Here is a 25799-nt window from a genome sequence, read left to right as displayed (position 1 = left end):
CCGATGGTATCGCCCAATTTTCACAGTTTTGTTGGAAGTGTTTCTACGCAGATTTTGTGCAAATATACTTTTATTTAACGAGACTAGGATAGGCTATGGGATGTATTCAGGGAAAGTCAGAGCGTTATACGTTTGATAAAAGTAAACTGATACAACAGACGATAAAATACCTTGGTGTTTGGATGTACAAGTACTGTGATTAATGTTAGAATCAAGCAATAATGGATTCGACCTTTCAAGGTGTGCTTTAATAATGACAATCTTTTCTCTCGTCAATACACCTTAGTGAACAATGATCATCTTATGTTATGTCCGTTTATCACACCATAATAAACACTTATTCTACTGGAAACATGTGACATTTTCAAACACAAACAAAAACATAATTAGCATACGACTTAATAAATACTCTGCAAGGTATAAGGACGAAACCAAAGAAACATTTTAAGATATTTAATGGTTTTGTCACCATATACAAGTCGTGGTTGCGCAATGATAGATTTAACAGCCTCTTTGTGTTATGACTGTATTCGACAACCACTTCCTCCTTTAGGCTTTTCATAATTTGTGTTAATAATTCATAACCGTTACACGTTGTATTTTTTTTCTTTTGTATGAACGTTTCGTCAGAAAGTAAGCATTTATTATTCTGTTTATCACAGTGTATAGGTCTCTATCCGGCTGTGGGTTACGCATGAATGAACCACAGTCGAAATTGAACTTGGGTTGCTTTTGTTATTTGTTGTGAGTCACCGCAAATAAATCACACGGAGCTTTATATAGTAACGCAATATACCACAGACTTTTCTATTGACGGATAGGACTACTGTTTAACGTTGGGCAAATTGCCACAAATGTAAGTTCCATCAAGTTTTAGGAGTCTTTTATCCACGGTTGACGCCAGGCTGCTTTATTAGACAACTATCTGTTAACGTTCTTTTTTACCGTTATTATAATAAACTATAACTATGTTGAGATTTTTATCAACTTTGTCATTAATGACAAGTACGGCTATCATTATGTTGGTGCTGATACCCTATGTACATGGAAATAAAGGATATCAAGAACCACGTTACAACGCAATTACAGAAGCAAGAATATCTGAAGGTGGCTACGAAGGGATCGTGGTGGCGATAAGCCCCCAAGTCTCAGAGGATCCTAATCTCATCCAGCGTATTGAAACTATCATAAGTGATTTCTCCAGCTATCTCCATACTATTACAAGGTACGAAGTATTTTCTTCTTCATATCAGTAAAATGCAGTATGATACATAATTTGTTTTTTTTTTAAGGGAAACGTGAAGGTGTGGACAAAATTAATGTAACATGATGGTAGATTCTAAAGAAACAGGAAGAACTACGATCATCATGAAATGACACTGGTTACGTATATACTTCAGCACCCTATAAAGTATAAACAAGACTGTTCATCATTCTATAACAGTAATTCTGAAATGGCACCGGTAATGCATATACTGCAACACCCTATAATGTATAAACAGCCCGGTTCATTCGATCATTAACAATAATTCTAAAATGGCAATGGTATTGTGTATACTGCAACACCCTATGGTGTGTCAACAGCCCGGTTCATTCAATCATTAACAGTAATTCTGAAATGGCACTGGTAATGTATATACTGCAACACCCTATAATGTATAAACAGCCCGGTTCATTCAATCATTACTATTGATTCTAAAATGTCACTGATAATGTGAATACTGAAACAACCTATCATGTATAAACAGGCCTGTTCATTCAATCATAAACAGTAATTCTGAACTGGCACTGGTATTGTATATACTGCAACACCCTATAATATATAAACAGCCCGGTTCATTCCATCATTACTATTAATTCTAAAATGTCACTGATAATGTGAATACTGAAACAACCTATAATGTATAGACAGGCCTGTTCATTCAATCATAAACAGTAATTCTGAACTGGCACTGGTAATGTATATACTGCAATACCCTATAATATATAAACAGCCCGGTTCATTCCATCATTACTATTAATTCTAAAATGTCACTGATAATGTGAATACTGAAACAACCTATAATGTATAGACAGGCCTGTTCATTCAATCATAAACAGTAATTCTGAACTGGCACTGGTATTGTATATACTGCAACACCCTATAATATATAAACAGCCCGGTTCATTCCATCATTACTATTAATTCTGAAATTTCACTGATAATGTGAATACTGAAACAACCTCTCATGTATAAACAGGCCTGTTCATTCAATCATAAACAGTAATTCTGAACTGGCACTGGTATTGTATATACTGCAACACCCTATAATATATAAACAGCCCGGTTCATTCCATCATTACTATTAATTCTAAAATGTCACTGATAATGTGAATACTGAAACAACCTATAATGTATAGACAGGCCTGTTCATTCAATCATAAACAGTAATTCTGAACTGGCACTGGTAATGTATATACTGCAATACCCTATAATATATAAACAGCTCGGTTAATTCAATCATTACTATTAATTCTGAAATGTCACTGATACTGTAACACCATATAATGTATAAACAGGCCCGTTCATTCAATCATATAGAGTAATTCTGAATTGGCACTGGTAATGTATATACTGCAACACCCTATAATGTATAAATAGCACGGTTCACTCAATCATTACTATTGATTCTAAAATGTCACTGATAATGTGAATACTGAAACAACCTATCATGTATAAACAGGCCTGTTCATTCAATCATAAACAGTAATTCTGAACTGGCACTGGTAATGTGTATACTGCAATGCCCTATAATATATAAACAGCCCGGTTCATTCAATCATTACTATTAATTCTAAAATGTCACTGATAATGTGAATACTGAAACACCCTATAATGTATAAACAGGCCTGTTCATTCAATCATAAACAGTAATTCTGAACTGGCACTGGTAATGTATATACTGCAATACCCTATAATATATAAACAGCCCGGTTAATTCAATCATTAACAGTTATTCTGAACTGGCACTGTTAATGCGTATACTGCAACATTCTATGATGTGTAAACAGCCCAGATCATTCAATCATTACTATTAATTCTGAAATGTCACTGATAATGTGAATACTGTAACACCCTATAATGTATAAACAGGCCTGTTCATTAAATCATAAACAGTAATTCTGAACTGGCACTGGTAATGTATATACTGCAACATTCTATGATGTGTAAACATCCCAGTTCATTCAATCATTATCTGTTTCAGCACTTCCTCGTCCCTTGATCAACATGAAAAGGAATTTCTTAACGTCTAGATACATTATGCTTTGTTGATAATTACCACTAGTTGATTTGGCCCTGCATTGAAACAGTTAATGTTGCAGGACAATGTCATATACCAATGTTGTAGCTGTAGAGTTGTATGGACCTATATCGATTACGTGTGCACTCTTTTCTGTAATGGCAACATGTTACAGTTGACACTATGTGCATGGAACTAATTTTGACTTTACGGGCAAATTTATTCAGAATTTTGGCTTTTATGTATGTATGTATGTATGTATGCATATTAGATCCTCCTGCAAGCAGGAACTCGCGAAGAAGCCTTATTGGCTTATCAAATCCGCAAGCTGACCGAAGTCAGTCTCTCACATTCATATTTAACGTCCATGATTACGAATTGTTAATTGTCAACAACTCTGTAACTGGACGACATACATTAATCTGGGAGTGACTCGAACCGGGGACCTTATGATTGAAAGGCACCGGTGTTAACCACTGAGCTAACACTCCACTTATATGTCATAAATAGTCTATAAAGAAACAAACAGACATGGATTACTTGTAATGGTTCTATAGATACTCCAGTTTTGAAGATATTTAATTTTCGTCTTATTTTCGTCTTATTTTCGTCAGTGTTTCTTAACAGATTACTATTGCACCTTAAGTCTTCGTTTAATTTAATTATATATTATAACATTATTGTTCTGCGTATTGGCATGTAATTGAAATTACATTGAATGAAACTAGTTGTTTTTATCTGTTACGTAGTAGCGTTCTTTTTTGAGAATAAATAACACAAATAGACCGGTCCATGCAGTTTATCTGTTTGGGTCCAAATCTTACAAATAGTTCTCAGCTATCCGTAACCTTAAGTAAGCATTATGTTTCGATTTTTTCCCTTTCTCGTTTAATAGTATAGAGTTTAACAGTACAATGGGTAAACAATATGCATAATGAAACATTATTTGCTTAAACGAAACTATTGCACATCTGTGCTAATATTTGGGTTTTATTAGACGCAAAGAGGGTAGTTTCGGTGAATCATCTCACATGACAAAGTTCTAACACAAAACCTGGTAAAATATATGCACTTAATGTTACATTGATGAAGTTCACACTATGAAACAAATACGCAAAACAACTACACTGTTTGCGGCTACATAGGTGGGACTATCAGTGTTAATGATGTTTTTTTTTTTTTTTTAGTCAAGCGAAACTATAGAAAATTGCTTCATTGAAAATTTTTGAAAAAAAATTGTGAAAGTACCTCATAAAATACTCCCATCCACCACTCTGCATGGGAGTAAGCTTGTCTACAACGGTACATTCACTGCCCATTATAATCATATTCCCACATTCATATTGTGTATACCTTTGGTGTTAGTTTAAACACACTGTGCTATCGGATATGGCGGCAGTGACACCCAGAGACAATAGTTAGTGCATACCATCTCTTGTAACTTTTCGTATTCTTGGCCTTGACTAATTTGTTTCACTTCCGTATTTCTCTTCTTGAGCAATACAAACATATGTGTCTAATATACTGTGCAGTGTTGTACTGTATACATAGATAAAACCACATAACACATTTTGAAAATCCATATATTTGAAAAGAAAAGCTAGGCTTTTATTGTGAAAACTGTTTAATTAGGCGTTTGTGCAAACCAATTCTCTTTAGAGTTGTTTTTATCTTATTTCTGCTGTTAGTAGTCCTCCCCAACCATACAATGATATACTAAGTAACACTGATTATATTAACTAACAACTACATATATTATCCTAATAGAAGTAAGAACAGAGTGAAAACCAAAGACACAAAGCGTCGTACACTGTTAAAAAGTTTTTCTGGCAGCAGAGTTTCCTGGAAAGGTCTGTAATTTCAAACTGCAGATAATCAGATAAAATATACAGTCTAAAAGTGTGATTTATACATTTTTTCTTGCATTTTAAAAGTTGTCCGTTAAATTACCATATAACGACCGTTATTTTACACTATATTATATGTAAAACAAACAGTCTGAAAGAACGTTATTAATACAGTTTTTTTCTTGCAATAAGTCTTTTTTTCTGTAATATAACTACATGGTGTCTGTTATTTATTGTATCTTGTAGGTAAAATATAAATACAGTTTTTTTCCTTGCAATACATGGATCTTTTTACTGTAAAATTACTGTTTGGTCGCTGTGATTATATTGTATGTTAAACAGAGAAACAGATACACAAGGTGAAGGATGGTGACAGTAATCTTTTGTCATATAGCAGATAAAAGTGGTTTAATTTAAGTTTTCTGTTATATTTACAAGAAAAGTCTTTCACACAAATTTAACTCATGAAGTCACTCTATTAAATTAAAAAATTGATATGCTACATAGTATATACGCAGCTGCAAATGTAGTGCCTGCATACCCAAACATGTGTCAATTACATTCGTTACAACTCCTGGCTGGCTGATGGCTGGCTGATGGAATTACTAATTATGAGTCAGATTATAACAAAAAGAAAGAAGATATATTATTGTTCTCTGAAACGTTTATTAAACAATTTCAAAACTTGTTCAAACATACTTTTGAATGCCAACAGCTTAGGCCATATTTAAGACTGAACGTCATAAGGCAGGCGCTGATTGAGGGGTTTGGGAGTTTCTGGGTGCCCCAACCTTTCTTTAGAACAAAAAACAGTTTTGCTATACAGATCATACTTTTATTGTTTGGAAATGTACTAAAATTCCGTATGTGGCCATATTTGTTTGTCTTTTAGGCCACTTCAGGAATCCTGGATCAGCCGCTGAAAGTTTTCACCATTAACTGATCATAAAACACTAGCTTAAACACTTGAGCCTCACTCCACGACTGCTAGTTCCCCACCCTATACATTGTTCTACAACAAGGGTTTTCCCTCTAAGTTACAGATGCACTTGATGTAAACGAAGTTCACTCAAAACTTAAGAGACCTAGGTTTCTACATTGACACGTCTCTGCAACTTTCTAAACATTGTCTTGAAGCTGCTAAAAGAAATAGTAGGGTTTTAGGTATGATCAAGAGGAACTTCAGTTTTCTGAAAGAGGACAAAGTAGTTAGGCTTTATAAGCAGTTGGTTAGGCCTCATCTGGAGTATGCTGTGCAGGCTTGGACCCCGGTATTTTGCTAAGGATAAGGAAGTACTTGAAAAGGTCCAGAGGAGGGCTACTAGGATGATTAGTTCCTTAAAGAGTGTTCCTTATTATAGGCGGTTACAACTGTTGAATCTCACAACACTGGAGCTTAGGAGATTACATGGGGACTTGATTCAGGTTTTCAAGATTCTGTATGGTTTTGACAGTTTATCCTTTTACCGACGTTTGCATGTTTGCTAATAGTAGTTGTAGCAGAGGTCATTGTCTTAAACTTCAAATGTTGCAAATATTCGGCACAAGTTTTCTCTAATAATGTTGTGAATGAGTGGAACGGTTTGCCTGAGAAAGTTGTACTTGCAAGTAGTGTCAATGGGTTTAAGAATGCTTTGGACAAGCACTTTAAGCATTGTAATCGGGTCTGAGTGTTTGTGTCTTCAGTTTTTACCCCTCTCCTATAGGGTCCTTGATGGGGACTTGAGTGTCCCTCCTGATCCTTTTTTGCCTACTAAACTGAACTAAACTAAGATCACGAAATTATGTGACTACAGGAAGTCTCTTTACTATTCATTGCTTCACTTTCATGCTTTGGCATCCGTCATCCAATCCTGCTTTCAATGCAGTCTACATTGCAATAACGGAAGATGATGTTTTGGACTTGACTTGACTATCCAGTCCGTAAAGTACCCTCTTAACAACCTCACATGTAACTGCATATTGCCACGGATAGTTATCGTCTTAAACAGAATAAATTAAAGCAAACATCAAAAGCTTGTAATAGGGTATGTTGCTTTAATCCATGCCAAACCGTCACAACGAAAATGTGATGGGCACCATCCCGATCACCCATTTATAGGAAAAACAGCTGACTGTTGTCAACTTCTTCCAAGTATTTCGGCATATTGGTAACAACCTTTGGCAAACCTTTCCAAACTGTTTGCAAATAAATACAACAGAACTTGTATATCAAAGTAGGCTAGCTATGACATTCATTGCAAGCAATAGGCCTATATCCCTGCAAGTTCGCCTATAGTTAGCCTAGGTTACACCAGGGACAATCAAAACAGATTTAAGTTATAGGCCTAACAATTGGCCGAGCCTAACTTGGTTGCAGTTGAACCTACCGTTAGTTTAGGCGTAGCCGTGAATACTAGCAGGTCTAGCCTACAGTAATGTCAGGCTATGCAGATACACACACTGACAAATGTTTCAAGCGTGACAGTCTAGGCTAAATGTCTGTCGTAAAGCTATGCGTAAACACACAAAACCTTTTTTATTTAATATATACATTTTGGGGGGGGGGGGAGGGGGGTCGATCCATTTTTAGGGCAGTATTTTAGAGGGCGGTAAAAGTCATAGCATCCGGTCTAATGATGGCCTTGCCTAGGCTCGACCAGCATCAGATTAGCCTTCGAACAGATCTGTCCATTAATGTGAAGTTTCACAGCCTTGCTCGAAGCCTACCTTCATGAAGGTTTATGCATTGCTAACGTTAGACCTACCTTAATGTTAGTCCTTGCCCTGTTACTAGTGTTAGCCCACTTTCTGTTAAGATAATGACACATATTTGAATATTTCAAACAAAATAGGCCAGGCCTTTCTACATTACAAACATCAAAACAAACTTTAACTTCAAAATATGTCATTCAGTGATGTTAGATTCCATTATGTTAATGTTTCTTGGACTAACGCATCCATTCTTTCCGATGTGGAATTTTTCGACACTGCGCTTGTTTTGAAAATAATTTAGCATGTCGATTACGTCACTGAATTCAACCCGGAATGTAGTTACAAGTTAGCATGTGATTTATATATTTTCACAGCCGGCTAACCAGGTTGCGGTTGGCTGCTAGATTTTTAACCCCAATAGTGTTACTTTGAGGTAGCCTGGATAATATCACAAGGACGTTTATAGTGTGTTATATACGTCCGATGGGGAAGAGTCCTTGATAAGCCTCACATGAGAGAGGGTGCGGGGTGGGGGGAGGTTTTGAAATGTAAAACTGAAACAGAGAACAACTTTAGAGACAATCAAAGTGGTAATTATTGTAGTGCACTAGCGCGATACAATATTGGGATTACTAGCCGGCTCCATCATCTATATGGCTGGCTGGTGAATGCCAACTGAACATACACTCTTCATAACAATTTCAAATTCACAGGTTGGCTACGCAGGCAAAAATCCAGACCCACATTAGCAAAGAATTGTGGCGGCGAACAGTTAATTCTGCACACGCAAAAAATATAGATCCCCTCGAGTAGCATACTTCTTATATACAATACGTAAAATTCTCTACTTTGGTCCGTCATTCTCCAATTAAACGAATCAGGGAACATTTGAACGGATTTGAGCAACAAATGTAAACCGTATTTATCCGCTGCGACTCGGTGTAATTTAGTGATCTCGGGCACGAACAGCAAGCCCGTAATAGCATGGCATTATATACTTAGTTTCCAAAGCTAGCTGCGATGAACGTTTATGGCGTATAGTATGTGTTTTGGCTGTTGAAAACCAGGGCCAGGAAGTCGACCAAGTAGTGTTTAATAGACCGGAGAGTGTTAATTTGTGCAATGATAGACCTACATTGCATTCGTTACATATACCGTGCGTTAGACCTTCATAAACCACCGATATATACCGTTGTTTCTTACTTAAGGTAAATTTCCGTAAAACTTTCTTCAAATTCCAATTTACATGTATTAGATTGAAAAACAAACTTATTCTGTAAACTACATGACAAAATATGTAAAACCTCTGTAAACATTACAAAATTTTACATGTTAAAATGAAAAAATGGCATTTTCTGCAAACTTTTACAGGATTCTCCTGTACAATTTTAATTGCAGAGAAAATACTACAATTTTATTGTAAACCACTTGCTCTACATAAACCTCTGTTAAAAGATCAGAAGTTTACATGTAAATATATAAACCGTGTATCGTTAAAAGCATATCCGCATTACCGACAAATTTTTTACAGGATTCTCCTGTACATTTTTAATTGGATAGAAAATGCTGTATTTTTTGTTGTTGGAAATCCACTTGCTCTACATGAACCTCTGTTAAAACATCAGACGTTTACATGTAAATATATCAACCGTGTTTCGTTAAAAGCATATTCACAATACCGACATAGCTTCACTGGGTCAAATTCCTGTAAGTAAAGTTAAATATGTCTAATATGTTTTATTGTAATTTTATTAAAATATGCAATAAAACAACAGCAGTATCCCTTCTATTGATTGTGATTTACTGTACAAACATTGTTGTTTTCTTTTGTTTCAGAGAAATGACTTACTTTAAAGAAGTACGAATACTGATCCCATCTACATGGTCAGATAATCCCAGCTATGTTTCGGCGGTTTCTGAAAGTTTTGAAAATAGTGATGTTAGGATTGATAATCCAGGAGAAGATAGTTCCTTCCCTAATATAAATCGACCCTACACTGCCAAACCCACATTCTGCGGCTCTCAGGGACTTTATATCCATCTAACACCTGAGTTTGTGACTGATGGTGACATAGCTAATGTATACGGTGGATACGATAAGGTATGTTACCTTGGTGTTCTGTTTATATTTAGATGTATACATATTAATATATTATGTAGCCTATATAGCCATCACAATAGTGAGATTAATGAAAAGGAGAATGTAATGATTAGGTGTCTACAATAACCCAGTCAACAATTACCCAATCAACCTGTGGTATTTTCGTTGTTTACTTTCTTAGTTTTGGTCTTTGTAAAGGGGTAGGAGGGATGGTTCGGAAGACAATATTTCCTTGTTCAGTCCACAACATATAAAAAAACGAATATTTGTACGATTTATTCCAACAGGTCTTGGCACACGAATGGGCACATTACAGGTGGGGTGTGTTTGATGAATATCCTCAGCCGGGCGAACAACACTTTTATGACTCCTCATCGGGTCAAGTAGAAGCTGTTAGATGTACTAAGTCTATTACAGGTCGGTTTTTATATCATATCAATTATCAAATATAGTACCAGACTGGTTAACTGACTATATTGCAGTTAAATTGAACTTTTCCAGTGTTGTAACTCAGGTAGTCCTGTTATGTATCTCATTCGGGTTTCATGTTATGTGTTTTTCGATCTTTGGTAATTCAAAAAAATTGACAGATGTATTACGGGAAATGATTAAAACTTATAATTATATTTCAGTCGAAGTGTATAATGTGTATAATGTATATCTTTATAGAATCACTTTAAACAAACAACGATTAAAAGAATAATATAAAATCGACTTTAAATACCATCTTCAACATCCACCTATACGTCTATGTAACTACCGTACGGATAGATGGGTAGAGTTTAACCGTTTGTTGGTAAATCGGGAATGGCTTAAGGATACACTGCGTCTGCAAAATGCACCTTCATGTATGATTTGATGACCCAAACAATCAGGGTCGCGGTGAGAGCTTGACAAAATCTCTCAAATTCAAACTATTGTGGACTGAATGATATGAAATCGTTCACATAGATGAGGGACAGTACTGATATTATGATCACTTTGGTCGGTTAATTACCCAGATGTCATTAGTGTACGGAATTCAGTAAAACGTAATAGTAAATGAAATTCGAAAGGTTGAATGTAACTCACCACCAATAAGTAACATGGCAATACATCTTTTCTGTGTAGAGTTTAATTCACCGTACGATTCCTATTGCATAAACCGTTCAGTGCATTTGCAATAGTACGTAATTGTTTACAAGTACATGCGAAGAAAACAGTTTGACCTGCAGTCGGCCACACTAATGATTTATAGGTAATACGTTTGTTAGTAACAAGCGTACACAGTTGTTAGCACATAATATATGAATAGCCCCATAATAGGCTATGTGTCCTCTTTTCAAACTAATGAAATTTTGGTATATGCTTGCTTCAAGGAACGATGGCTACTTCAGACGGCGAAGCTTGCATCGTTCCACCTGACGGATATCCGGGGGATAACTGTCGCTTTTATGATACTCGAAATTCACCTCAAACAGCTTCTTTGATGTACAAGCAATTTCTTGACTACGTAAGTAAAATATTAATAAAACAAGGCCTTATCCAATAAATGGCGAAGTTTCTGCCTATCGACGTATCACAAAATAATTTATTCCTCTCTGGCTAAATGTCGCTTTGTTACAATAATTCTACATACCAATTGTTTGGTGTTGTTTTCAAAAGAAAATGTAATATTTCATCTTAACTTACACAATGTCATGTTTACACATTCTTACCTACAATAAATGCATCAAACATTACACAACACGTATGGACCACATATTAAACTAATTTCTCAAAGATAATATTCGACTTTAAAGACTTTTAATTATAACCGTTACGTTTATCAGTATCACAACATGTTTTAAAATTGGACAGTGGCGGACTTTTCTGAGCATAAAGCTATTGCTTATCGGAATTGTGTCCCATTTTTGTGTGTAGATTTCTGAGTTTTGTGATGAAGATGAAGATGGAAATGGCAACGAGCGACTTATCCATAACGCAGAGGCACCAAATCGACAGAATAGGCACTGCGAAATGAAGAGTGTGTGGCAGGTATGTTTCCATTTCTCTTGCATTAAGGGGATGTAGCTGAAGGGATCACGTTACGATGTACACGGAAATATGACTGTTTTTTCTGTTATATTGTTCTAACTCATAGGCCAATATCAACTGATTTTATCTGCTTTTCATCTCCTTCCGTTCATTTGATATAGTTGTTTATGACAAAGATATATTTCGTTATTCATCAGAGTTGTCTGCAGTATAAGAACACTATAATCCAAATTCCTTTCATCTCTGTCAGGTTATGAAAGAACACAGTGACTTTGTAACGTCGCAGGGAACAGTCAATATACAGCGCACAGAGTTTGTGATAGTAAGACAGAGACCAGCCAGATATGTCATTGTTATAGATAACTCGGCCAGTATGTTTGCACGATTATTACCCTTAAGACAGGTGAGTGTTTTACAGGCAGGTTATTTTGATATACAATGGGTATGTAACGCAATACTGCAGTGACAAATAAAAGTAAAGCACACCTAACAAGAGTAACGTGACACATTCAACCATCTGTAACCTGGTTATTATCTATACACTGTTACATTGACCAATTTAATGTATATACGTTGTACAATTTAATGCAATGCGTAATATACAATGTTTACTTTCATAACTAAACCAAGAAAAAAGAAACTTTCTTCACCAACCTAATTGTGTCACGTGAGAAACAGCTCTCTACCACAGAGCACGTAATTTAAAATAATCGTAGAATATTCTAATGTTAATTTATAAGGACAGACAAACTTTAACTCAAACTAACGGTTAGCACATTGAAATAATAAAGAATATATAGCAAAAAAGACAGAAAGAAAAGAAAGTAAAAAAATAAGTACTTTCTCTACACGTGATTGGCTCCCCAACTATTGTTGTTTTCCCATTTGCATCCTGCACATGTTTGTAATGTATCATATGCATTGAGTGTTCTAGTATACTAATTATTGTTTGGACTATATACATTGCAGGCGATATACATATTCATCAATGAAGTTCTCGTTGATGGTGAAGAACTCGGATTGGTAAACTTTAACGACAATGGTATGGTAATAAGCAACTTGACTACCGTCAACGATAATACACGCACTACGCTCTTCATGGATTTGCCAACACAGGCTGAAGGAGCGACGACAATTGGCGGAGGTGAGAGTTTATTGTATCACCATGTCTTTCTTTATACTTGGTTTCTGTATTGGTGTTTGAGTACCATACATTCACACCCCAACACTGATCAGGTACTCAGTGTGTCACATGCGAATTTGCTCACGCATCGAGTACACAATTACCTCACCAATTAACGTCAAAACACGATCGGATAGAGCTAAGCAAAACAAGAGATTAAGAAACAGGAAACGCCTCATATAGTGTCACCGTACACACGTTGCATCGGCCTAGTATAATGCCGACAACCACATGGAAGGTAAACTTGAATCACAAAGCGTACTTGCTAATTTTATTATTGGACATTGTATTTCAAGAAATCTAGAATCTTTTAAATATGTTTAGGTTGTTTGTGGTGAATTAGGAAACACTTTATCGTCATTGACCAAGTTATTTGTGAATCTGATAATATTGATTATCCTGCTATACAGGTGTCGAGAAAGGATTGGATGTATTGAACACTACGGGTGATATCAACACTCTTGGAGGAAGACTGATTGTCTTGACTGACGGAGAAGAAAACAAAGATCCGCGTATCTCAGACATCATCAACACGGTAAGGTTGATGCTGTGTCGCTGTGTTGTTGCATTCATTAATGCACTTTTGAAAGTCAGTTAGTATGTTCGGGCATATTTGTTAGTGTATATGAATTCGTATTATTGTTTTCGCAACAAAATAAATGGTCTGGCTATAGTGATAGGTAAAGAACAAAGGTGCTGCTGTGAAATTGCTGAAAACTGAATTACACAGACATGTAGCGTAAGTAGCCAACGAACATTGTACACGATGTGACAAATTATTTGGATTAAACATCTTCTCTTTCTAATTGCAGACGGGCTCGGTCTTAATCCATACTATTGCTATTGGCGACAAAGTTGATCAAAATTTAGAATCCTTAGCAACTCGTACCGGCGGTCGACAATTTCTTCATCAAGACTCATCCACCGCCCTCTTTGATATATTCAGTCAATTTGGAGTTGATGTGAGAGGTAAGCCTGTCTTCTCTACACTTCCTTTGTCAATCGTTGGTGTCATCTGGAAAACTTTAGTAATTAGTTGAAAGTGTGACAATGCATAGTATTTGATTTCTCGGCAATGACAGCAATGGAGCTACCTATTCTTCTAAAATCATTGTGCAAACATTTCAACAACCACCCAATGTACATGGCTTGATCAGTTTGTACAGTGAATAAGAGACAACTGTTAATCAGAATAAGTTGAAGTGTGTTTTAATACCTTAACACATGTTAGACCTGTCATCACATGTTAGCTGTGGAAAATTACTAACAGATGAATTCAGTACTTTAAGGCTGTTTCACTTAATGACTGGCTAGGAGTCTAAACTACTGCCCCTATGTTTAACTAAGTGTAAGTGTACCTTGTAAAGATGGTTCAAACTGTACATTTTAAGGGTTTTGCAGTAAAAGTTTCAATTGTGGACGAACTTATTGGCGAAACTTTTAGGGTAGTCAGGTTAGTCCAGACAGTCATTATGCATAGGATTGCGTCTTTAGTATTTGCTGTCTGTAAGTCCTTCTCAGTAGCAACTGGTCAAAAATGTAACACATATTATGAAATTATAACACACATTAGTTTTAACTGATTAACGGGTACACACCTTTCCCATTTTTAACTGATAAAGCCATAAATATCAGCTGCAATATCATATCAAGCTCGGTATAGATATTCCAATGTATTGATGAGGCTTAGCAAGCGGTGCAAAAGCAATTTGACAGATTGAAATAAAGCCACAAGCAAGTGAGAACACATCTGGAATTTCATCATGTACGAAATGTGAATTACACTATTACTTTGAAATATAGATAAGGAAAGCCTTTTGATCTTTATCGTGATAACTTTTTCATCTCATGTGAAGTATAATTTATTGTGATTTGTAGGTGCCAGTGCCGAAGAATTAGTCAGTGAATATATCGCGAACTTCACCATGGCTGAAGGACTACGTAGGATAACCTTTGTTAGGGACAACACGTTAAGAGGAGGAATAACAATCTATGTAGGCGTGGTCAGAGGACAAGGTTTTGGATTAGGTAGTGAAGATCTCTTTGAAGTACGTCTGGAATCACCGTCTGGTCTTGTCTCTCAATCCCGTTTTGAAGTCTTCGCTTCTTTGTTTATTGTAGATACAAATAGTCAAGAGGTAAGACTTAGTGACCGTGTGTTATTACTTTGTAATTAGTGTACATTCCAATAAATCCTGCGTTGAATTATTTTGTATTTAGTGTTTCTTAGTTTCCTTTATGCTATTATTCTTCCCTTTTACGACAACAGAGGAAAGAATCGGTATATGGTCTTACTTGGCTATTATGTATTATGTTATAATGTTTTATCAAGTTTCGTTGTTGTATATTTCAATTGAAATAATTTGAAACAGCATGTCGGCTCTAACTAGATGTTATTATTAAAGTATGAATGCCTTAAGTATTCGTTGTTTATTTGCATAATATGAATTATATCTTCTTACGAATTAACAGGTGTTAAAATATAATCATATTACCTGTCGTTGTCATATCACTTGAAATATTATTTGAATAAGCATGCTATTATTAAATAATGAATGACGTACAACATGACATGGGTGTCGATTCGTTATCCGGAAAATTCCTTGGACATCCATAATTTCTTTTTGTATCGGAAGCATTGGTGACCCCTAGAAAGATAAAAGTGTCTTAATACCCAGCTAAAGAGTAGGTACCTGGTGAAGTGCCTATGTGTAGCTAAATATTAGGTAATCACACTCTAGAGTCCATGCGTCACCGCAAAGTCTGCATACACAGTATTTCACTAATACAATCTGCTCCAGTTAGGACCTAGAAGACCCATTACTTACCTGACGCAATGGCTTCCTTATTTTCGTTTTTTTGGCTTCCTTATTTTCGTTTTTTTTCCCCCCACCTATCCTTTTGTCATTCACAGTATGGCATATTCTTCATTTGTTTAAAAAGAAATGCATGACATAAGCACACTTTTATTTTAATATTTTTACAGGAAGGAATGTGGACCTTAATATTGCAAAGTAATGAATCAAATTCCTTAAACGTTAGTGTTTTAGTTCTTGCTGAGACTGAAGAAGACTTGACTAATCTACCGATTACGGCATCTGGATTTTGGGCGACGAGCGATCTCAATCCTCCGCAAGTTCAGACTGCTTTTGTTTCCTTATCAAGAGGTAATGTTGAGTTGAAGCAGTAAATTTGTCGTATTAAATTACAAATTATATTTAAAAAATTAAAATAATTTCGAACTTCATATTGCCATTTAGTTAGGTGCGTTGCTAATATAGAAGTATGGATAGCCGTTGTTAATTTACCAAACCAACCGACGCAGATGAAAGACGACAGCAACTAATTACAACCTTTCGATGGTTGTATTATCATTTATACTAATATGTATTCTAATTGACATATTTCGTTTGCAGTTTAGTTCTTCTCAGATAAGGTTTGGATGGAAAGCGATAACGTGCACAGTAACGGCCTACTCATGGAAGTTTAAAATACCAAATTGTGTTGCAACTATTTCAGCAAAATGACAATTTGAACGCTTGATGAAGATGTAATTGTTGATCCCAACATCAGTGTTTCCTTTGTCGTTAACTAATCATAACAAGATGCATATGAAAATACTGAGGCTCCCTGGATTTTCTACCTCCAGCACCACCAGGAATTTCCTTGGCGACCCACCGTATCCCCCCAGCCCCCACCCCTGCCCAAACAAATTTGAGAGAAACTAATGTTCGTTGTTTATTCGTCCAGAAATACAAAACTCTCATATGCTTCCGCAATTGGTTGACAGGTTACAACCCTGTAATTGTCCCTGAAGTGGAGGCAACTGTTGAAACTCCGAACGGTCTGAAGAAGATGAAATTATATGATGATGGTATTGGGGAAGACATTGTTCAAGGTGACGGGATTTACAGTGGCTTCCTTTCGAGATTAGATGGAACCGGTCGCTACAGCGCCCAGGCAAGCAAATAATTCCTTCCCTACTCGTTTTTCAATAGGGATAATTTACACTCCCAAAAATTGTTTATGTATTTAACTATACGCACTGACTTTCAAATCGCTTCAAAGCATTTGACAACCGAATATGCCCCAATGGTATACAAGCTATATACAGGAAGTTAGAATGTGTGACATTAATTTATAGGACAGTTAAGACAAACATGTATATTCGCAATGTATTATAACCTGTTCCAAAAAGAGAAATAAAGCCTTTTTCACTTTTGTTGTAATATCATAGACATATAATTATCAGACCGTTGCTGTAATTGCAAAAAAGAAAAAAGAAAAGAAAAAGAGAACATGTATCAACTTATCAACGTGTTAAATAAGACCACACCAGACCAATTATTTGTTCTGGTGAGGTGATATTGTGAATGCTTTCTAGAAATGTGTTTGCTCTTCCTTTCAGAAACGGATGCAGTTACAATTTATTTATTAACTTTCGTATCTCCTATTCTAGTTTTCTATTCGAGGTGAAGGTCAGATTGTAAACGGAGCTAGAGTTGGAGTTGGTGCAGCTGTAGACCCTGAAAAGGGTCAGGCTGAATGGAACGTAACCTATGAACCTAGCGGAGATGTACAAAGAACGATAACTGGCGGCAGTTTTACTTGTAACAATGCTGTGACTTGTACGGGTATGTGATACGAGGTTGTAATATTTTCTAATCAATGAAATGTTTCAGCTTTATTGTTTCACAATTGAAGGAAAATACGGCTCTCCGTTTTTGCACACATTGTATAATTTGCAAGCAATAGAACCATATGAACACTGGGACAGGGCATCGAACTAATTACGGTATATGTGAAATGATTACTCAGTTTATTTGATTGTATTGTATTTATTTTCTTTTTTTTATATTATTAACTTTTTAAAGATAAATTAAGCAAATATATGAGTAGCCCCAATAAGTGATTACGGAATACTCGCATGATTGATTATCGCAAAACAGGACTGGTAGATGACGTCACGTCACGTCACGTCATCGCCATCATTATTATCGGCATCGTTTGTTATAACATGCAGTGCACAACTCAAATATACTATGAAAGTATCACTTATAAATTACCTTTCAGATAGCAACAATTACGGGCCCTATCAAGTTAATAACCTTCGTCGGAGGGATTTTTCGACGGAAAACAGGACCGTGGAACTTACATTTACTGCACCCGGGGCCAATCTAATGGATGGAAGAGGTAACTGAAATCTTGACTGGGGTTTGTAAAAGGTTGTCTTTAACATTTCGTGTAACTGTATCGTTGTCCAGGATTTGCTTGAAATAACTTTTGTTTAAGTTTCATATGGGATTTGCAGAAATTAGTAACATGAATATATGCCAATGACTTAATAATAACGGCCATAATAAATAAGCAATTTAATTCACACGTCTGAATGATAACAGCAAAAGTGGTTTCATTTGAGTGCTTTCAGCGCAGTCCATAATTTCCTCTCAAATGTTATGCTTTCTGTTCGCTGTTATCTCGAATGAAGCATGTGAAGTTTGACTTGACCTCTACCTAAAAAAAAAAAATAGTTAGTGCATTATGAACATATGTGTACAGAATAAAAATTGGTTTTTATACATTGTTAAGTTACGGCTGATGGTCCAAAACATAATCCTGGATGTTCATTTTTGTTTATCAGTTTGTGTTTAATTTCATTTTCAGCACGCAGCTATGACATCCGTTATTCTACGAGCTTTGAGGATTTCCGTAGTACCTTTGCATCTGGAGTCACCTTGGGTACTGCTGAAAATGACGAAAAACCTTATATATTATCAGGAAATCCAAATAATCCATCGATGGCAAGAAATGAAGAGATTTATACCATAATGTTTCCTTTAAGATCAGGTAAATTTAATTATGTGTCTTTCCTTATTGATCAAGGAATTGCATTTGTTGAAAGGAACATTGAATGCATCCTACATAGATTGCTTAAATGTGTCATAAGTTGATCACATCAGTTAGTGTTTATTTTAATAATAACTTAATATATGCATAATTACAGTATCCTTGTTTGGATTAATATGCGTTTTTCTACATAATTATTCACTTTATCAATTTTTGTTAGTTTGTGTTTGTCTAATGTTACTTAATGGCATAACGCTTGTCAGGTAGAAGAGAAAATTGGATACCATCTTGAATTGGACTGAATATCTCAATATATAGTTTATACATTTTCCTATTCATTTTCAGTCCCGGAAACTTACTTTTTTGCTTTAACGGCCACCGATGGTACGTACATAAGCCCACCGTCAAATATAGTCTCATTTAACACGAGACCTATGGTAATTCCACCAACCATGCCACCTTTCGTTGGTTCCACCACATTGGAACCTACAGACAACAATCTTCTGCCAATTTTAGGAGCATCTGTGTTCCTCCTGCTGCTCTTGTTGCTCATCCTCTTATTGCTATTGTTACTGATACGAATTAGGAAGAAGGAAAAGAAAACGGAGGATAAGATCAAAGCTGTTACAGACGACGAACATTTTCTGGGTGCCTCAAAGTTGGAGAGTAATACTATTCACAGGAATGAGAATCGTCATCGGTACGACCACGAAGAGGATGAAACTCGAGGAAGTGGCCTGGTTAATACTGGAGGCTACTCTGGCGCAGAAAACCGCGGAAAGGGTGACCATGGAAAAGATGATTATCGAAGAGCTCACCGTACAGATCTACCGAATGGTCGAGACCCTCAGATTTACAATGATACCTTTCGGAATGCTCTCCGAGCGGCCCAAGCAGAAAGAGGACATGATCTTGCTAGAGAAGCAGAAAGAATGTCTTTTCCAAATGGGGGTTTCGATCACGATATTCCGGCGAATGTTCGCGGTCAAGCATATGATGATGGTGTCCGCAATGCAGAGCGACAAACCAACTATAACTTTCTGCCCGGTAATCCACACGCTCTCAGAAATAATGTACGAGAAGCAGAACTGTATCAGACTGGTGGGGACTACAACTTTCTAGCAGTTGATTCACGACAATCGGATGTTCTAAGTCATGCTCAGTGTGTCCGCAACTTAAGCGATTACCAGTTTCTACCAGCTGAAGCTCAACAATACGGTGATTTGAGGATGGCAAACATCGAATACGCGAATAGCAACAAAAATGGCGAAAGAATTAGATCAACTGCCAACCTCCTTGAACCTTCGCCGCAACAATGGAGTAGGTACCATAGAGTTTAAAAAAGGCGTATTTACAATGTGGTGCTACCTTTGTCCTAATCCAAAAGATGTGTTAAGCGCAATGCTGCGATGCAACGGTCGTGGTACAAGAAGACATGTAAGCATCGTTATTGTTCGCGCTTCGATTCAGCTAGGAAAAGTTGTGGTTAAAATTATTCTTAGCGATCAACAAAATATTTCTAACTAACTATTGCTCCAAGCATTATAGCATTACCTTATTATACTTTAGACAATTCTTGTTTTTATAACACATGTTAACATTAAGTGTTTTTTGATGTACTTGTTTGGCTGTGATTCCTGGTAACACGAATGCAACGTACGGTCTCTTCTGAAGAGCGGAACCAGAAAAGAATTGTAACTAGGGGTCGTCACCAAGTAAGGGCGGAAACCCCAGTTGACAGAGCAGAGGGTCAGTAACACTGAGGTCACTGGTTCGAATCCTTCTCTAGCCAAAACTTTTCTTTTCATTTTCTCTTTGTAAATAATACATGAACTCGGTTACGATGTTGGCGTTGATGACTAGCGACGGTGCATAACAGTAGCTGGATATGACACTCAGCAGTAGCCAATGTGTGGTACATGTAATGTAAACATCACCTCATTAATTACATTATCGAACTTCTTACCCAACCGATCTCATTGCAGGTGTAGGTTTAGTAGTTTCTGCATCAACCAGTAACCATGCACACAAGGGCGTAGGAACCGGGTGGGGGCTGGGGGGGCGCCATCCCCCCAGTGAAAAATATGGGGGGGCGGAAGTATCGTTCCGCCCCCCCGCTCCGCAAGTCAGAAACCCCTTTTTCATTTCCAAATGAGAATAAAATCTCATTTGAAGCACCAAATTACATCTAAGGCCACCTGGAAATGCAAAAAAAATTCCAAAGGGGAGGGGGACCCTCCCCTTAGACCCCTCCCCCAGGTCGGCCATCAGTCGTCAGCCCCCCACTCAAAAGTACCTTCCTACGCCACTGCATGCACAGTTGCCTTTACTAGACTGAAAGTAATTGTTGTATAACGACATAATATCATGGACTCTTTTCAGTTGTTCGTGATGAATGTACTTATTTATAATTGCATAGCTTCTTTCTTAAAAATCTAAATTGATGAATATATGAAACAAGTACCGTAACCTAGTTATGTTAAAACACTTAATTTGATAACACGTACAAGATGAAAGTTGTTGTTTTAATGTGCAATGCTACCTTACTCTTATGCATTTATTTCATCAAATTAATGTTAATGGTTCTTATGTATGTTTGACCTGTAGATTGCTAAATTTCGTTTTGGTTTGATAATTACTTCGCTGCACTAACGTGTTCGATGTCATTTGAATACTATTAATTAAAAGTCATATTTATAATTCATCTTGTAAATAGCAGGTATCTCCTTACGTGTAAATACGTATAAGCATATATAGTACTTGAAATTATAGTTTATTCCCTGGTTCTGGGTATCTGGATGAAACAAATCCCTAGAAATAACCTAGAAAACCGACAAGATATATATATATATATATTGATTGTATATTTAGGGGGTGGTGGGGTGTGTGGGGGGGGGTATTGCATACGATATTTTACCAACAACTTTTAAAATGATACATTTAAGTTATAATCCTTGGTTTTGTTAAAAATGTATGAGTTCCTTTATTAACTGAATTCGATGTATCATTGTGATAATATTTGTATCAGATTCCGTATTTTCGTAAACTAACAAAGGTTGGAAAATAAATACTTACAATAATTAAACTGTTCCTACTTTCTTCCACCTTGTTTACCCCTAGGAGGCTTATAAGCCAGCCCATGATATATTGGAAGGCTATTATCCGTTTTCCGTATGTAAAACTACCCGTGACGAGTGTAAACAAATATCAAATCAATGTGATAGCGATATCACTGTACTATCACTGTATCCTACAGGAGCTCTGCTATGAGAATGAATCGGATTCTCCCAGTGTATTGTGCGTAATGTATCCTGGACGATATATCCTTGTGTCAAAATATTTCCTTGAAGGAAACGTGATTCTCGTTACTTGTTCTTTATACAGTGGATGATAAACGATCAAAGCTGTTTTCAGCTCGTGTTGCATATAACCATTTATAATTATCGTTTGTAACCTCTGTCAACTGTCCTTGTCAACGCATGAGAAAACTTAAATGGATGTTGTCTTTTCCTGACCAATAGCGTATCAGAACTTGGGCATTATAGTAAATCCTTGATATCACTTTAAAGAATTAAAAATAACAAAAGTTCATGGATACGTCCCATTTATTTCATGTTTATTCCTATTCTACTCAGTAACATTTACAAAGTTACAGCACACTAGAATATTACCACACCAGAAGATTAACTGCGCCCGATATTCCTGATAGTCGTTAATGAATGATAGGTTAAAAAACACTGCAAAAATACGTTAAATGATGCAAGACCTGTCACGTAAAAGCCATCGTTTATATGATTGTAATAAGAAGGATTATTGTTGATGTATGTTATGATTTATCCAGTTGTAGTATAATGAATGAAATTATAAATCAAATACTGGACTGACCTTTAGTACTTGCAAATTTTAGTCCAATATAAGATGACGTTCAATGATATTGGACGAAAATTTGCAAGTACTAAAGGTCAGTCCAGTATTTGATTTATAATTTCATTCAAGAAGGATTATTATTCTAATAACTAGGGGTTATTATTCTAATACATCATTTTAAATAGCACTTAAATGTCCGGCACCCAAAGTAACTAACTGCATACTTACTATATATCTATGCAGTAACTACTTATATGTGATATATGGTAAATATCTTTAACGAAGGAAAAAACTGCTTTTTCATGCATTTGATCTAATCATCATTTCGGAGGATGATAATTTGTACGTGAACCATATGAAATTATCCGCATCTCCATTCAAGTTTGCGAAGTAGCAGCTGGTATACCACCATCCACCATTGCTGGCTTCCGCACAATTTTGGTCCGGAAAGTCGTCGGTATCTCGATCATAAGTAGAGAAATTCTTCAGGTTATGGGGCGCCATAGCATCGGCTGGAAAGTAGGGGAAAAATATGCGTTATTGTGCTATAAATATTAATTATTTAAATATCTCTTTAAACAAATACATTGATGTAACAGGTGTCATGAACACAATTAAGGTAGACCTATAGATATTCTCCGGAAAAAAAAACTGGGATAAAAAAAAATTACCCAGACGCACATTTGCACAAAAGAAAGTAGACACGAAAACAAACACACACATATACATGCAAATCAGGTAAAGTTTGTTTTTGTCGCTTAGTGATTTCGTAAAGGACATTGAACTGTGGGAAAACATACATGAAACTTTGCAGTGCATCTGGGTGACCATCAAGAACACGGGTCGTACTTTGTTATTCTTAAAAAAAATTTTTTTGCTGGAATATGGTGTTGAACACATTGCACTCATAGCATATTAGCATTTTGACGAGAATTCGACCAGACAAGACATCTTATGAACGTGCCTCTCTCATTTGCTTTCATCATCACTGATCAAATTTTAAAGAAACTCCCTGATATTGCGATAGTGGTTTCTAGTATGTATCATAAGGAAGTCTGACATCATAGTGTAGGGTCTTTTAGTATGTTTCAAACCCCGACTTACCGGTACAAATTTAACGTTTAGTTGAATGTATTCTATCGAACTACTTCTCTCTAGACGAAGATGGGAGGGGAAAACATCTTAGTACGATTGAAATGTGGCGACTCCATCAATAGAAACGTCAATTCGTCATCAAGGTTGTCATGAATGGTGAAGTGATATGTGTAATTAATGTATCTTATGAAAAAGAAATCTCACCAGGGATCGATCCAGAGTAGTCGCCAATGTGTAGTTTATAGCCATTATGTTCATCATCTACGGTAAATGTCTGATACATGAATGTATTCGGCTGGGAGGTATCAAACATAGCGTCAACTCTCATAGTGTACTGTCCTTGATTGGTAAGGTAATGGATGGCTTCATTTCCCAACCAGAATTCTCCAGATAGATCTCCAAATCCATTTTTGTAATCTTCCCAATTGCGATTAAAATCCACAGAAAAGTCAAATCTGTTCTGGAGTAACTGCATGAATATAGAGCATAGCAAATACTATAACTCTTGTGGCTAAAATAAGGTACATGTCTTAAACAAACATGGACAATATGTGGTGCTTACGTTAATGATTTATGTGAGTTGTCAACTTCAGAGCAACCGAATTGCAACGACGAAGAAAGTAGTTTTCCTCAATCAAAATTCTTTAACACGTCCATGACTGATAGTGTAGATCAAGACAGTAACAAGAAAGTACCTTTCTAAAATAAAGACATTCCGTTATAAGAAATATGTGCAAAATACTCTTCCTAATCTCTGCTGAATCTGAGCTGACGCCGCCTCAATAACCGTAGTGGCGAATATTCATGAATGTGTTTAATTTAAAAAAAATTATTGCAGATTCAATATATTGAACATCATTTGTCACTCCCATAAAGATATATTGTAGGGATTTTCTTATTACGCAAGTAACCTTTCATTACAAGAGCCAAATAAGCAAATAATTGGGTTCTGCATGGTCTGTTACGAGGTGTTTACATTTTACTTACCGTCCAACCACCACCGTCAGTTGTCATATCGCAATAAACATCGATCGATTCTTCAGGGTAACCAATTGGATAAATGGTATATACTCCGCTATCAGTACTTCCTTCATTAAGATGGTCTTTGCAATCTTGCGGTTTTGGTATCTCTTGGCACGTTTCTCCGTCTCCGGTAAACCCTGGGTTACAGTGACAGCCATGTACTCCACCTTGGTCACCACAGGAATATATATATATATATATATAAATATATATATATATATATATATATATATATATATAATTATATATATATATATATATATATATATATATATATATTTGATCTCTAGAGTAAGGCAAAATATGTCACCAAAAACAGAACTAGTATTGTTCGATACAGGTGACAAACGCCTACAGTGGAATTACGATCTACCTTACCGGTTTCGAACCTCTGGACTTACAATCAGCGTCCATAGCCTAGTGGTTAGGGTGTCCGCGTACAGAGCGGGAGGCCCGTGGTTCCCGGTGGAGGCTGAAAGTTTTTTCACTGTTCTTGATTTTCCAACTCATTACGTTTCTCATTTATATATATTCATTTGCCTTTGTCGTTTACCTCCATTGCATTAACATAAAGTCTGTTCAAAGTATCTCTTTCGAGATCCGGCTTTAGGAATCACAAATGATTTTCGAGTTGGTTAGCATCATGTTTGATCTCTAGAGTAAGGCAAAATATGTCACCAAAAACAGAACTAGTATTGTTCGATACAGGTGACAAACGCCTACAGTGGAATTACGATCTACCTTACCGGTTTCGAACCTCTGGACTTACAATCAGCGTCCATAGCCTAGTGGTTAGGGTGTCCGCGTACAGAGCGGGAGGCCCGTGGTTCCCGGTGGAGGCTGAA

General features: G+C 36.3%; 1 protein-coding gene and 1 pseudogene across 1 annotated transcript; one reads left to right on the top strand and one right to left on the bottom strand.

Annotated features, from left to right (window-relative positions):
* Positions 1 to 697: 697 nt before the first annotated feature.
* On the top strand, positions 698 to 20431 carry LOC139960618 (calcium-activated chloride channel regulator 1-like). Its single transcript, XM_071959147.1, has 16 exons — positions 698 to 1225; positions 9659 to 9923; positions 10211 to 10340; positions 11282 to 11415; positions 11826 to 11939; positions 12190 to 12342; positions 12909 to 13083; positions 13533 to 13657; positions 13935 to 14091; positions 15001 to 15260; positions 16109 to 16289; positions 16913 to 17082; positions 17582 to 17756; positions 18196 to 18315; positions 18787 to 18969; positions 19315 to 20431. The coding sequence occupies exons 1-16, from the start codon at positions 969 to 971 to the stop codon at positions 20307 to 20309; spliced, it is 3594 nt and encodes a 1197-aa protein (XP_071815248.1). The 5' UTR covers positions 698 to 968; the 3' UTR covers positions 20310 to 20431.
* Positions 20432 to 21608: 1177 nt separating this feature from the next.
* Positions 21609 to 25140, bottom strand: LOC139971863 (fibrinogen-like protein 1 pseudogene; annotated as a pseudogene).
* Between the last annotated feature and the right edge of the window lie 659 nt (positions 25141 to 25799).

This window comes from Apostichopus japonicus, chromosome 1 (genome assembly GCF_037975245.1).
Source record: "Apostichopus japonicus isolate 1M-3 chromosome 1, ASM3797524v1, whole genome shotgun sequence".
Taxonomy (NCBI): Eukaryota; Metazoa; Echinodermata; class Holothuroidea; order Aspidochirotida; family Stichopodidae; genus Apostichopus; species Apostichopus japonicus.
This window is presented reverse-complemented; position numbering and strand designations above follow the sequence as displayed.